The sequence below is a fragment of the Balaenoptera ricei genome, chromosome 10, assembly GCF_028023285.1.
Source record: "Balaenoptera ricei isolate mBalRic1 chromosome 10, mBalRic1.hap2, whole genome shotgun sequence".
Lineage (NCBI taxonomy): Eukaryota > Metazoa > Chordata > Mammalia > Artiodactyla > Balaenopteridae > Balaenoptera > Balaenoptera ricei.
The window spans coordinates 101,255,620-101,270,919 of record NC_082648.1 but is presented as its reverse complement, the minus strand read 5'-3'; the positions used below and the strand labels follow the sequence as shown (position 1 = coordinate 101,270,919).

General features: G+C 46.3%; 1 protein-coding gene across 1 annotated transcript in view; it reads left to right on the top strand.

Moving 5' to 3' along the window:
• Window positions 1-472: 472 nt before the first annotated feature.
• The window catches only part of EFCAB6 (EF-hand calcium binding domain 6), a 248,207-nt gene continuing 233,379 nt past the window's right edge, over window positions 473-15,300 (top strand). The window contains 2 exon segments of the mRNA XM_059937122.1: window positions 473-561; window positions 1,667-1,865. Of these exon segments, the coding sequence (XP_059793105.1) occupies window positions 1,849-1,865 (17 nt within the window). The 5' untranslated portion in view covers window positions 473-561; window positions 1,667-1,848.

Sequence of the window (15,300 nt, the reverse complement as noted above, 5' to 3'; positions counted from 1 at the left end):
AATCGCCCTAAGTGCTAACATGTAGAAAGGGCGTAGCACGTGGTTGCAGCTTTAGATACATTCCTCCCTCCATCCTGATACCAGGTCCTGAGTGGGGACGCTCGGTTTTTACAAGTGAGGAGTCTGATTCGCAGTAAGGGACTGGCTTCCGTGTGGCCACGCGGCTCGAAGCGGTTCTGTGAGACCCGTCCGACAGCTCGCGCGAAGGCCACGGTAACAGAAACACGCTTCCACGACACCAGAACTCCGGCCGAGTTCCCGCGCCCGGGGGACAGGATTTCCGGCGGAAGTTCCTTCTGCGGGGGCGGAGCCACCGGCAGGCTTGGGCACGCCCCTCCGCCCCCAATTCCGTAGTCGACTTGGCCAATCGGAGCTCTGCTTCTTGCCAGGTGCAGAAACTTGTTCTCCAATCAGCGAGCGCCATCGTCGCTCGGGCAACAGCGTCCTAGAGACGCCGAGTGGGCTGGGCCTCTGCGGCCGGGGGCCTTGGGGGTCGGCGCTCAGAAGTGGGTCGGCTCTCAGAAGGGGCCCCGCGAGGCGGAGGGTTGAGAAGGGGCCGGGGTAAGATGGCGCGGCCTCGGAGACCGCGCGCGAGCCCCGGGGGGGCTGAGGAGGGCCCGGGAGGGCAGCTCTGGGTGTCCCACAGCCCCGGGACGCGGAGCGTCCCCTCCCCGTCCGTGGCATAGGGCTGGTGACCCGTTTACTCGTTCCATACGTGTGTGTGGCGCGCCTGCCTGTGCCAGGAGCCGTTGTCGGCTCTGGGGCTACTGCAGTGAATAGTACCGTCTTATTTGCGTGGGGGAAACCGACTATAAGCAAAGTGGAAGATGGCGAATCTGCCTCCCGGCATCTCTTGAGGGTTACATCGCTCCAATTTACAAAATGCTTCATGTCCCTTATTTCATCTGTCCCCACAGCAGTGTTTCGAATATTTTAAACTCCGCCTTATAGATGAGGACTTGAACTCCACGGGGTGAAGGGGGTTGTCCCCAAATCACACAACCGGAAGTTGCAGAGCCAGAATTCAAACTCAGCACTTATGTCTCACGTCAGAATCTCTGGTCTTTCTGGAACATTCTTCTTCCTCAGGCCGCACGAGTTATCCCTGCCTCTCTCAGAAATGTTGTTTGGAAGCACTCTGTGAAATGTTCAGAGGTTCTTTAAGACTGTTGGTTAAATCACCCCATACTTCCTTTTCCTTCTTTCCTGAAAATCTTTGCCTTTCAGGATGCCTTGCCCCTGTTAAGAGGACTCTTACTTCACTTTCAAGAGGAGTAATTTAATAATGTTTCTTAAGTTGTATGTGCCCCTAAATGAGTAGACTTACAGAAATGCTGTAAAGACTTTTTTTTTGACTTTCACATACTGCTGTTCCTTCATCTCTTTCTTTTATCCATTGTCTTCAATTCAACATTTACTTGGCTAAGTTCTGGGGAATCGAAAGTGAATCAGGCAAGGATTTTGATTTTCCGTGAACTTATTTGTCTCCCACTCAGCCTTACTGGAAGCTTTAGGAGGGCAGGGATTTATTTCAGCTACCTGTGCTCTCCCTTTCCCTGTACCATCAGTTTAGTTGTTGGCTCATGGCAGGTGCTTGTAGATATTTGTCAAGAGATGCTTACATGAGACTTTAAATTTGCTGTCCATTTTGTCTTCCGTTTCCCAGACCTTTTCCAGCTGACCACCTCTTCCTGTGCGGAGATCTCTACAGCACCCATGCTGTGACCCCTGCAGCTGAGTGGCACATGGAGACAGAACCAGCCCCAGGAGGGTGCTTAGGAGTCTGGTGCCCACCCAGAGCAGGAATCCAGTGGGAGGTCATTGGCTGTTAACCAGACAGTTGCTTTAATGAAGCCTCTTTACAGGTATGGAGTGAATGTTTAAGGTTAGTAGATGAGGATAGTCACTGAAGTTTTTCTTGGATGACTCCTTCCCCTGCCAGGATTGAAAAACAAGGTGTACAAAACAGATGAGAAGGTGTGAGTGAGGCAAGAAGCTAACAGTCTCTTTCTTCCTTTAAATACCACTAGTGAGCTGACCTTTTTGTACAGCATGCTTATCTAAGAATACCCCAGGTCTAGGCTTGTGCAACTATGTAGGTTGAATTCTTGTGCTAGTTAAATATGAATTCACCTTCAGCGCAGTGCTAGCTAGGATATCCACGCCATTTAGGAGAGGAGATGCAAAGGGAAGGAGCATTTGAGAAAACTCTGTGAATAGAGAGAACATATGAACATGATGACCTTCCACCACGAAAGAGCTTCGTTTTCCACTCTTTTCTCCGGTCTCAGTCTTGTACTGCTATTTTGTTTAGTTTGTTTCAGGCGCCATTGTTATCTTTTCATCTGTTTTTCTGCCGTTTTACTATGCCTACTACTACTGCTCCTCCTGGCTAATACTTATTGAGCACTTACCGTGTTCCAGGCACAGTTTGGGACCTCACATTACCTTTTTAATTTAGTGCTCACTTCCTGCATATGAAAAAGTACAGTTCTTATTCCCATTTCATAGATGAGGCATCAGGGATGCAGAGAAGCTAAGGGACAGCAAAGCTGATAGATGGTGACGTGTGGCTTCTGCTCCAGGACTACCTGGTGACAGAGGCTGTGTTCTTTTTTTTGTTTTTGTTTTTTGGGCCCTCCGTGCGGCCTGCGGGATCTTAGTTCCCTGACCAGGGATTGAACCCGGGCCCTCGGCAGTGAAAGTGCAGAGTCCTAACCACCAACCTCCAGGGAATTCCCAGAGCCTGTGTTCTTGACCAGTGCTCTTACACTCTCAGATATGTGTGTACTCCGGAAGTCCCACTGGGCTTCAAGGTGACTTGTAAAAATATATACAATATGGTAAAATAGGAAAGTAACTTCAGGAGGCAAGAGAATACTCAGATCATCTGTAATGGTTAATACAGTTGGGCTGCAAATTTAGCTGTGAGCTTCTTTGTTTTTTCATTGAATGAAAGATTCTTTAAATTCTATAGTGCTTTATAGTTTTCAAAAGTTTCACACACATGATTTCATATAATCCCCTAATAACCCCTTTTTTCCCCTCGCCTCTATATTGCCCCTCCCACCTTCCCTCTCCCCACTGGTAACTGCTAGTTTGTTCTCTATATTTGTGAGTCTGCTTCATTTTTGTTTTATTAGCTGTGAGCTTCTTGAACCCAGGAGAAGAAAATTAAAAAGAAAAAAAAAAAAAGAAAGAAATTGAATTCATTTTGTCCAGGCAAATAAGGCATTTTAGTTCCTTTGGAAAAAAAAGAAAGCATTTCTAACGCCTCCATCTAAAGGACATTTCTCCTGGGGTTCATCACCAAGCCTTGGATGGCCAGGTTTACTACAGAGTGACCAGGGTGTAGGCTCAGTATCCTCACTATTAGGGGAGAGAATGTGGATGATTGTATTTGCGTAGGATTTTTGAAATGAAAATTTTTGGAATAGTAGTAGTTTTCAGGAACACCTTCTGAATTTTGTTTTTCTCCTGGGAATTTGTAAATGGTCTTATCCTGGACCCTGGGTTGGTCCCAGTCATTTGTTTACTTAACAGTTATTTATGGAGCACCTGCTGTATGCCAGGCCCTGTCTAGGCATTGAGGACACTGCAGTGATGGTCAGGTCACTGTCCTGATATGCCCGGTGCCTCCACCTTGTCGTTTTCTCCCGCTGGAGTGTTTCTGGACAGACTTTAGTTTGCCTTTCTTTGTTGTCCTATGAAACCCAGAGACGCCCCTCAACACCTGACACCGTAACGGTCTCCCTGCCTTTGACCCTGGGCTCTGGCTGATTCATGTTTCTGTGCCTTCCCAGGACCTAAAGTTCATGACAACTCTCCGGGACTGAGCACAGCCTGCTGTGTGTCAGGCTCTTTAGATACATTATCTGAGTCCTGTCACAGCCTTCAGATTGTGGCACTGAACCGTCGTGGGTCACTTGCCCCTTGAGAACCTGGGGAAGCCATGTATCCTCTCTGTAGAAAAATCACCTCACACACACTTTGGCATTTAACCTCTGAGAGTTTGAAGATCTAAAAATGCACACATGTGTACCTTGTCCCTAGATTCCAGGTTATGAATAACGTGCTTTAAAGAGAGATATTATCTCCATTTGCAGTTGAGGAAACTGGGTCAGGAGGAGGTTAATTAACTTGCAAGTTTGCATGGTAGGTAGTGGAACCAGTTTGACTCCATGTCTTCTTGACTCCAAACCCTTGATTTTTTCCACTGTCCAAAAGTAGAGATGCTCAGGAAATGATGGCGTGAGTGTATGCAAGGTCTAAAAAGGGAGCTTTAAAGTGTATGTGCCCCAAAATATGACAAAACATCCATTTGATACCAGAATAGACAAGGAGAAGATTTTTCTCAAGTATTTGGATTTAACTGCCAAAATTTTTTGTGTTGCTTGCAACTTTTTCCAGTTTTGTCAAGTGATAATTTTCCCCCCATGATACCAGTTCCAACAGTTTTTGCTTCTGATGCCATTTCTGTTTGGCTGTGCACATTTCTTACTGTCGTGTTGAATTATGTTTTCTCTGGATGCCAAGGCAGATGGATGGCACTTTTGTTATGATTCTGATATAAATAGCATCTGTTAGAAACTGGACATCAATACGTATCTGGCAAGTAAAACAAATATATCAGTGGAATAGCCTTCTAATCATGTTTTTGCCTGTGGTTAATAAGTGCATCCGATGGTCTGTGACTCAGTGCTTGTTTGGGGGGCATTGGTTTTATTATCCTTGCTATTTTCTACCTTACCTTACAAGTTTTGATATAATCGTATTTATTAATTCTCTTTATGTAGAAAACCTAAACTGAAGATGGTGCAAAGCCAGGGGTGACCTAAAGGGCTCAGCACCGTGCCTCGCTCATGCTCAGAACATGGCTTGGCTTTCGAGATCAAGGGTGAAATTAGCCCGCGCTCCTTACCCTTGCAGTGTTAGGTGTTGATAACTGTGGTCCATTGAGAACAAAGATTAATAGAGTGCGTCCTGCGTGCCAGGCCCCACGGTAGGTGCTGAGTACAGGAACATGAGTGCAGCTGATTCTCTCCACTGGAAGGGCTCACTGACTAACTAGCAGGGCCCACAGATAAACAGCCAAGAGGAAAGTCTGGAAGCAGAGAATCAAAGTGAAGATAGATGTGGGACTAGAGGGATGGACTGGGAGGTATTAATACTTTATTCGTGACGTGCCCCGCCCCCTAGCAAGGTAATGGAAATACGGGTGCCTTTGACCTTTTTGTCCTTTTCTTTTTTAAAAAATATTTATTTATTTATTTAGCTGTGCCAGGTCTTAGTTGTGGCATGCAGGATCTTTAGTTGCAGCATGAGGGCTCCTTTAGTTGCGGCGTGTGGAATCTAGTTCCCTGATCAGGGATCGAACCTGGCCCCCCTACATTGGGAGCGTGGAGTCTCAACCACTGGACCACCAGGGAAGTCCCTGTCCTTTTCTTTATTAAATAAAACAGTTGGCAAAGCAAAACTATAAGACCAAGTTGTCTGTAAAGGCGTGATTAGTTTTTTTTAATTTTTAATTTTTATTTATTTAATTTTAATTTTATTATTTTTAATTGAAGTGTAGTTGATTAACAATGTTGTGTTAGTTTCAGGTATACAGCAAAGTGATTCAGTTATACATATATATGTATATTCTTTTTCAGATTCTTTTTTTTTTTTAATAAATTTATTTATTTATTTATTTATTTTTGGCTGTGTTGGGTCTTCGTTGCTGCGTGTGGGCTTTCTCTAGTTGAGGCAAGCAGTGGCTACTCTTCGTTGCAGTGCGCAGGCTTCTCATTGCGGTGGGTTCTCTTGTTGCGGAGCATGGGCTCTAGGTGCACAGACTCAAAGTTTATTTGTGTCATTTTTTAAAGATTCCACATAAAAGTGATATCATATGCTATTTGTCTTCCTCTGTCTGACTTACTTCACTTAGTATGATAATCTCTAGGTCCATCCATGTTGCTGCAAATGGCATAATTTCATTCTTTTTTATGGCTGAGTAGTATTCCATTGTATAAATATATGTACCACATCTTCTTTATCCATTCATCTGTTGATGGGCATTTAGGTTGTTTCCATATCTTGGCTGTTGTAAATAGTGCAGCAGTAAACATTGGGGTGCCTGTATCTCTTTGAATTAGAGTTTTTGCCTTTTCCAGATATAAGGCATGATTAGTTTTAAGGAGGATAGGAAGGCCTCATGAAGGAGAGGCTCTACCCTTTGTCTTGAAAGATGAATTGGAGTGTGGTGGAAGAGGAGGAAAAAGCATGAACCCATACTCAGAGGTGAGGGACTACATGGTATATTCATTCAGATTCTGTGTAAAAATGCAGCAGGCATGGAGCTGTGGTGTCTGGAAGAGTCTCCTGGGGCCAGGTTATTAATGATGTGAATGATCTTACATCCCACAGTTAGGAGTTTGATTTCAGTCTGTATACCCTGGAGAAGTAGTGCAAGTACATGTTTTTGGTTGTTTTTTTTTTTTAATTAAAAGCAATGGAGATTCACAAAAAAGTTGCAGAATCAGTACAGAGAGTTCCCATGTGCCCCCAGCTTCCCCCAGTGGTAGCATCTTACAGAATAACCTTAGCACACTTAGCACACCAGGACACTGTCTTTGCTGCAGTGCTAGTAACAAATAGAGACTTTATTCAGATTTCACTAGTTTTGACAGGCACTCATTTTATTTCTTGGTGCATAGTCCTGTGAAATTTTAACACATGTGTAGTTTTGCCTTGCACGTTTTTTAAGCCAGGGAGTAATGTAACTGTATCTGTGCTTTAGAAAGATAAATCCTGGCAACAGAGGAGGATGGAGTAGAAAGGAGTTGGAGACCTGGGTGCATCTAAGGAGCTCTTTCTGGAATGCAGATGGGTGAGGACGAACATGGGCAGTGACGTGAGGGATGGAGAGGGCAGGGGGGTCGATGTAAGAGGTGTTGTCCAAGTAACGTTGACAGCGCTTGCTGACTGCTTAGAAGGAGTGCCGGCGGCCAGAGTCGTGGAGAAAGAAGCAGGCCTGTGACACCATGAAGGACTCTGGTCTTAGTTTTCTAAGGGCAATAGGGAGCAATCGGAGTCTTTAAAGCAAGGAAGTAACGCGAGGAGATCAGTATTTTAAAATGATTGTTCTGGCTGATGTGAGGAAAATGGAGGGAACCACAGTGGTGTGTGTGTGAGATTGTGGTGTGTGTGTGTGGTGTGTGTGTGGTGTGTGTGATGTGTGTGTGGTGTGTGTGATGGGTGTGTGTGGTGTGTGTGTGTGGTGTGTGTGTGTGTTTGAGTTACGGGAAGAGAAGTGGTGCTCATTGTGTTGACCTAAAATACCTCTACCTGAGAAACCTAAAATTTAGTGTGAAATTCATATGAAGGACCCGCCCGAGGTTTTGGACACAATTTTCCAGTAACTCACAAGGTTGGATTATTTTGCAGACCCAAGGGCTCTGTTCCTATGGCTTGATAAGCTAAATAAGAAAATCCATCTAACCCTGCTGCTCTCTTACTTTTCAGAATTCACAAATTCAGAAATAGTTTATCTTGAAGGCAATGAAACAAAACAGCACCAAAACAGATAGTGCCACCATCACCAGCACTGCGTGGAGTAGAGCCAAGGCCAGGCGAGCGCTTCTCTTTCCCCAGCGCCTGTGTCAGCAGACGGGTCAGAGGAACCTGGCGAGTTCACTGTGTGGTGCTGGGCTCAGGCCTCGAGACAAAGGTGCTCAGAAAGTGGTGGTGATACCGCGATCACTTCCATCTGGTTTGTTTCAGTTGTTCACGCAGCAAGCGTGTTCTCAGTGCTGATTCTTGTGCCACAGTTGTCTTCTAGGAACTTACATATCATATCAACAAGCATCGGCTTATAAATTTTAAAGTTGAATGTCCTTCGTTTGGTGCTGCATGTGACCACAGGTGTTAGCTGGCTATGGTGAACTCGGAAGATGCTTCCGCCGGGCCCGCAGGGCTCTGTGGACAGTGCAGATCCACGTGTCTGGCTGTAGGTGGCGGCAGCCGCACGACTTTCCGTTACGGAACTCGAGCTGGGAAAACCGTCTCATCTTCCCTTTGCCAGCATCCGAGGACTTGCTGGGCCCCGGCTGCACTATAAATAGGACACATTCAGCACTCCTGGTCTGCTCACAGGAGCCGGGAGGATGCAGTCGTTTCCATCGATTACATTTTAAAACGCTGCCAGTGAAACCGTGTTTGAGCTGGGAACAGCTGTTTGACAGCCGACGTGTGGTCAGTTTCTCTGACGCAGCTTGTTTTTCTGTTGCCTGTTGCTGTATCTGTCATCACATTAGGTGTGGTGGTGAGTCTGAAAATATTCATTAGGTAAGAGTGAATTTCTGAGGCACTTTCTGAAACTAGACTTCTGTGTCCATGATAGAGAAGGCACGTTACAGACAAAAACAAAATAAGCCTTTTCTTTAGGATCTGTGTTCTGGAGCATCAAGGAATTCATGCTGATATAAATGATCCCAGAACCACAACACTCAATTCGGTTAAACTCAGTAAGCATTATTTTTTGGACCACCGTCATCAGATGTGCTCCCTGCTCTCGCGGCACTGATGGTCTAACAGGGAACATAGACATCAAACAATCATAAGGGTCATGGGTGTTAATTAAGAAAACCTTTGACCCTGGTCACTAGTTCTCGGCACAGGGGATGAGAGTGAGAAATCACAGATGATGCCGAGGCTTCTACCTTGGATGGTGGGAAAGAGTGTGACGATCCTAAACAAGACCAAGGAGTGGCAGTGTGTGTGTGTGTGTGTGTGTGTGTGTGTGTGTATGCATGTATGTGTGTATGCATGTATGTGTGTATGCGTGTGTTTGTGTGTGTGTGTGCATTTTTGGAGGAGAGTGCTGTTTGAAAGACGGGGCTGTGAAAATCCTTCCTTCATTAATTTGATAAATGCTTTTGGAGCTCCAGTGATAACTGGGTACTCTGGAGCAGGGGGTACAGTAGTGCAAAAACACTTTTATTTCATGGAGCCTATAATCAAGTGTGTAGTTTCCCAAATGAAAGTATAATTACTCATTGAGGTGAGTGCAGTGCTGGGGAAGGACAGGCTGTGATGAGAGACTCTGCCAGGACGATGTAGGCAAGGCAGGCAGGGTGCCGTCTCTAAGGAGGCCACGGCCACATGTGGATCAGGAGGTGAGAGGAGTCAGCTGGGTGAGGAGGTGAGGGAGGAGAGGATCTGGGCAGAGGGGCCCATGGGGCCGTGGGAAGCAGGTGGGGAGAGTGACAAAGGCAGGAGCTGGGTCACATGCTGCCTGGTAGGCCCCGGCAGGCATGTTACATCTAACATGCTGTGATATGTTTATTAGCGAACATTTAAAGATCAGTGTCCGCACCAGCCCAACATAGCTGTTTTTGTCTGCAGGATGAGGCCCTGTAGACCCTGGCCTCCTGTGAAAATATGTTTTTATATCATGTTTATAGCGTATACCCCACTGTACCTTTTCTCTTAACATTGTGCTAAACATGTTTTTTTCTGTTTTGACGTATTCTATATCATTATTATAATAGTGGTAAATAATCACCAGATCAAACTTTGAGAGGCTTGTGTTTTATTTTGAGCTTGATTTCTGAGCTGGTGTGGGTGAGTCTTGTAGTGCACATGGGTAGACTTGAAATTTATGCTGCAAGAGAAGGTATTTGTGAAAATGAGGTTCGGGAGGAAGGTGAGAGCCTGCCTGGGGGTTTGAGGAGACCCTGACATTGGGGGAGACCCTGGGTGCAGGAAGGCCGAGGCTCAGACGCGAGGGGCCACCGGCTGGGGAAAAGGTTGGTTTATAACCAGGAATTTTTCCGCTAAATTGAATTCAGATGACTGGCTAAATTGTTTTTTATGATACCCTATCATTTGGAATATATTTGTAAATCAACTTGCATTCTTATAATTCCTATGTTTAGGACAGTAAACGAGGGGTTGCCAGCCGATTCTAAGATCTTAAGGGAGTGTGAGACCGAGACGGGGGAGGCAGACTGGCCTTCACACGCCGGTGTCACGAACCCCGGAATCCTAATATTTGATTAGATATGTATGTAGATGACTCGCTTTTAATTTTCTACATGTTATTTTGCAGAATCGTTAGACTGTTCTGCAAGTGCGAGGTATCCATTCTTGAGAATTGACGGATGTTCTTACTATATTAATATGTGCAGACTTCATTGTTCTTATCCCTGTGTTTATGTGAGCACGCACACAGACCACTCACATGTACCTGCGTGAGTGCAGACCCCTAGCACAGTTGGGCAAAAAGCCTAGGATTAAATTCAGGCGACTTTGGGTCTTGGCCTCATGAGTAGATTTGGCTTTTCCCTGTGGTGTTTCATTTCTCCACCTCTAAAAATATGGATAATGGTGTCTAACTCACAAGGTTGATGGTTAACCAATGGCCAGCAAAATAGGCTATTGCGAGGTGATGCTACTAGAAATCACCTAAATGCAACATGTGCTGGTCTTTTAACTTCATTTTGATATCAAGCCGGGAACTTTACACATGAGCCTCCTTAAAAACTATAGACTTGTGCTTAGAAATCAACTTCAGCTTCTTCTAAAGCAGTGGTCCCAGCTTGTTAAAACACAGATAGCTGGGCCACCACCCCAGAGTTTCAGGTTGGTTGGTCTGGGTTGGAGCCTGAGAATTTGCATTTCTAGAAAGGTCCCAGGTGATGTTGATATTGCTGGTTCAGGGACCACATTTTAAGAACCACTGTTTTAAAGCTGCATGTCTGCTTCAATAGCCTTTAAAAAATTTTTTATTTATTTAATTATTTATTTTTTGGCTGTGTTTGATCTTCGTTGCTGTGTGCGGGCTTTCTCTAGTTGTGGAGAGCGGGGGCTACTCTTTGTTGCGGTGCACGGGCTTCTCATTGCAGTGGCTTCTCTTGTTGCGGAGCATGGGCTCTAGGCACACGGGCTCAGTAGTTGTGGCTCATGGGCTCTAGAGCGCAGGCTCAGTAGTTGTGGCGCATGGGCTTAGTTGCTCCGCGGCATGTGGGACCTTCCCGGACCAGGGCTCGAACCCGTGTCCCCTGCATTGGCAGCTGGATTCTTAACCACTGCGCCACCAGGTAAGTCCTCAATAGCCTTTTAAAACTAATATTTTTATTTTTTAAATTAGAGACTACTTTTATTTTTTTAATAAATTTATTGATTTATTTTTGGATGCATTGGGTTTTCGTTGCTGTGCACAGGCTTTCTCTAGTTGCGGTGAGCGGGGGCTACTCCTCGTTGCGGTGCGCGTGCTTCTCATTGTGGTGGCTTCTCTTGTTTTGGAGCACGGGCTCTAGGCACGCGGGCTTCAGTAGTTGCGATGCATGGGCTCAGTAGTTGTGGTGCGTGGGCTCAGTAGTTGCGGCGCACGGGCTTAGTTGCTCCATGGCATGTGGGATCTTCCTGGACCAGGGATCGAACCCGTGTCCCCTGCATTGGCAGGTGGATTCTTAACCACTGTACCACCAGGAAAGTCCCCAAAACTAATTTTTTTAAATAGAAAATAAATGCCTGTAGAAAATAATGGTTTTAGTAACAATAGAAAGCCATGTTATGTCTGCCTGAGGAATCTAAAAAATGGAATAATAGCTCCTGTCCTCTTGAGATGAACTGATGAGGACATCTCTTGGGCAAAGTCTTTAGCGTAACCCCTGCGATGGGGTGATGCCCTTCGCCTCTCATCAACTCTAGGAAGACAGGTGTCACTGAGTTTCTGCAAGCTACGTCAGGGTAGTTAGACGTCCTGTGGGGGTACCTTGTTTCTGTTCTTTTAAAATGTGCCATTTTCTTTACATCCCAAGTTAGGTCTTGAACTCCTGGGGTCTGGGTGGACCATACTTCTCTTTCTGTTCCTCCACTCTCGCCAGTGTGTGGCCTGCAGCATTCGCTGAAGAACGAGCGGTTGAGAGCAGAGTTGGTTGGAAAATGCTTACACCAAGAACATTTAGGTGTAACATCCACATAGGCTCTGTTTTCAGAGTGATCCAGATTTGACTTTTCCGAATATTCATATTGTAATTGAAGTCTCACTAGCTTTTATGATCCTGCAGTTGGTAGAAATTAGAACTGGAGAAGACCCAACGGGTCATCCAGACCGTTCTCCCGCTGGAAGAGGATTATTCCCTGCAGTGTACTCAGTAGCATTAGGAGGCATTACTTTTCATATGATTACTATTTTTTTTTGTGTGTGCTGTCTTCAACTAAGTGTTTCTTGAATTGAATCTCTTTGTATTCAAGTAATAAAATGCACAACAGGCAGTACATTTCTGGGTGATTATCTCACTCCTCAGGTGGTGTAATAAGGCATGAGGCCAAAGCCCTGGCATGCCTTATTGTTATTAGGAAGGGAATTTATGGATAAAATAAAGTGGTTAACTGCATCAGCCATAACCACAACGAGGAAGGCAGTTACGGCAGATCCCCCCACCCCCGTGCTTGGAGAGCAGGTCAGGCGGGAGACCAGAACCTTAGCCGTGCAGGCAGCAATGGGCTTGCCAGAGACTCGCCACTGCCTTCAAGGAACTTGTTGTTAATTTTGCAAAAAGCAGCAGGAAAGCCTTGGCTGTTGACAGCAGTGCAAACTTGATACCTGGGAAGAGCCTGACTCTGGACCCAGCTCGGGGTTCAGCATTGTGCTCCTGGGCGAACCGCTTGCCTGCTCTGAGCACCCGTTTCCTCACCTATGAAACGGGAAGAGCAGTAAGTGATTGGGCCTGGGAAGGGTTAAATGATGGGTTTTTCATCCATCTTAAGCACATTTCCTGGTTCAAAGTAAGTCCCTCTTAAATGCTAATTGGATTTGAATCATTTTTTTCCCTTCTTAAAATTCTTCCTGAGCTTGAGTCTCTTGTCTCTTCTTCGGTCTTGCCCAGATGTCTCACGTGCGCGATCGTCCCCGCCACGCGTGGTGCTCCTTCCCGAGCACTCTGTGCCATGTCATCGCGTCCCTTGCACGTGCCCTCACCCTGCCGTATCACGTGTGCTTTTCAAGACTCTGACCCCAATTAAACCGCACTCAGTGGCCCTGCCGTGCAGCTGAATGTGGCTGGAGAGACGCAGCGCCGCCACGAGTGCGGGCCCATGGGTTCCCGTCCACGGGCCTCGGGGGGGCTCTCAACGCTCCTGGCCGTCCTGCCACTTCTCCCGCTCTCCCGCTCGCCTTCCCTTCTAGACGGCGGTTTCATTCCATGTCCTTTCCCCGTCCTCACTTGCTGCTTTCACCAGCAGAAGGGAACTGCCACACGCCCTCCTCTCCGCATTCGTTCACACGCTCTCTCTTCTCCTGGTCACGAGGCGTGAACGGTCCGTGCGCCTAGAAGAGGCTCGGCCACGAGAGGAGACCCTGTCTCCGCAGGCAAACCTATGGGAACCAGCCGTTCTCTCCCTCCTCTCCTGCTTCATCCCTCTTGGCCCTGAGGCTGGGTCGCGATCACGAGTATTCAGACGGGCTACTGATTCTCCTGTGTTAAGGATGGTTCTCTCTTGACCCCATCCCTCCTCCGGTTCCCACCCTTCTGCTTTACAGCAGAGCTCCTTGAAACAGGCGTCTCTGTCTGCTGTCCCTGATTCCCCTCTGAGTTTATCTGAACTCACTTAGACAGGCTTTCTCCCAACCACCCAGGTCCACCAGCATGGCTACTATTAGGGTCATGGGTGGTTCCCGCCTGGCTTAACCCAAAGGGCAGTTCTTGGTCCTCATCTTACGTGATTATCCCTGTAACCTTTGACACACAACATCCTTGACACACTTTCTTCTCTTGGTTTTCTGGACACTCCAGTCCCCTGGTTTTTCTCCTCTCTCACTGGTCACTCTCCCTCAGTCTCCTTTGCCAGTTCCTCCTCATCTCCCTGAACTCTGAATGTCGGCGTACCCCAAGGCTCGGCCCTGGCAGCTTTTCTTTTTTTACACCTATTTTTCTGGTGGGCTGATCTGATATCATGCCTTTATGTACATTGTATGCTGACAATCCCCAAACTTCTGTCTTCATCCCTCATACATCCAACTGCCTATTCAGTCTCTCCACTGGGCTATTGAATAAGCATCTCAACTGTAATATGTCCAGAAGGAATTCTTGATCTTCCCCTCCACACCTGACCTACCTACGGTCTCTCCCATCTCAGTTAATAGCCATTCGATCCAGGCTTTTTCTTGCCTGCCAGGTTACATCTGTAAGGAAATACATTGGCTCTTCCTTCAGAATGTGTCTGGAATCTGATCATTTTTCAACACTTTCTCCAAAAGCACCCTGGTCCAAGCTACAGCTTCTCTTGCATGGATGATTGCAGTAGACTTGTAACTGGACTTCCTGTTTCCTCTCTTGCCTCTGTAGATCTTTTTTTTTTTTTTTTTTTTTTAGCATCTTTATTGGAGTATAATTGCTTTACAATGGTGTGTTAGTTTCTGCTTTATAACAAAGTGAATCAGCTATACATATACGTATATCCACATATCTCTTCCCTCTTGCGTCTCCCTCCCTCCCCAAATGTAGATCTATTCTTGACACACAGCCAGAGGGATCCTTTAAATGCAAAGGCCAGGTCATAACCCTCTGTGTAACCCTCTTCTCTGTACATAACCCTCCAGCGGCTTCACCCATCCCTTACAGCCTGAGGCTCGCGGGGACCCATGTGGTTTTCCTCCAGCCAGCCTCCTGCTGCCTCTTTGTCCTCCTCATGGCATTGTTCCCTTCAGATCTCTGCTCAGTGTCACCTGTTTTCCTCCTCTGCTCCATTTATCTCCATAGCCCTTATGCATGTGTATAATTTACTTACTTTATTTACTGTGTGTCTTCCATTACTAGAATATAAGGTCCATGAGGCCCATGATTGTGCCAGTTTTGTTCATTGACCCACAAGCTTCTAGAAGGAGATTAATAAACACGTTTTGACTGTATGAACATGTACCAAGCCACGTTCTTCTGGAAATTTACCTATGTTGTGATTCTAGGTTTCAGTTCAGTTAAATGTACCTAGTTGAAGAAGGATGTATGTGGGACTCTGGATGAAGCTCTCAGCCTCACATGGCATCAGCCCTGATACGGTCCCTGCCCACAGGGACCTGCCAACGGATGGTGGCAGATAAGACAGGTCCAGACTGATACCATGCCAGGTAGTCAGGGCTGCCCGAAGAGAGGGAAGCAGAGCACTGGCCAATGTGGATTTCCTATACATGAAAAAGTTCTGATTCATTTCTTCAACCCTGTAAACTTGAGATTCTTCAGATCAAGTGCTTTAGAGGTGTTGCCTAGCCTGATTCTCTATACTCGTATAGTGCCATGCACATTCATCTGTTTT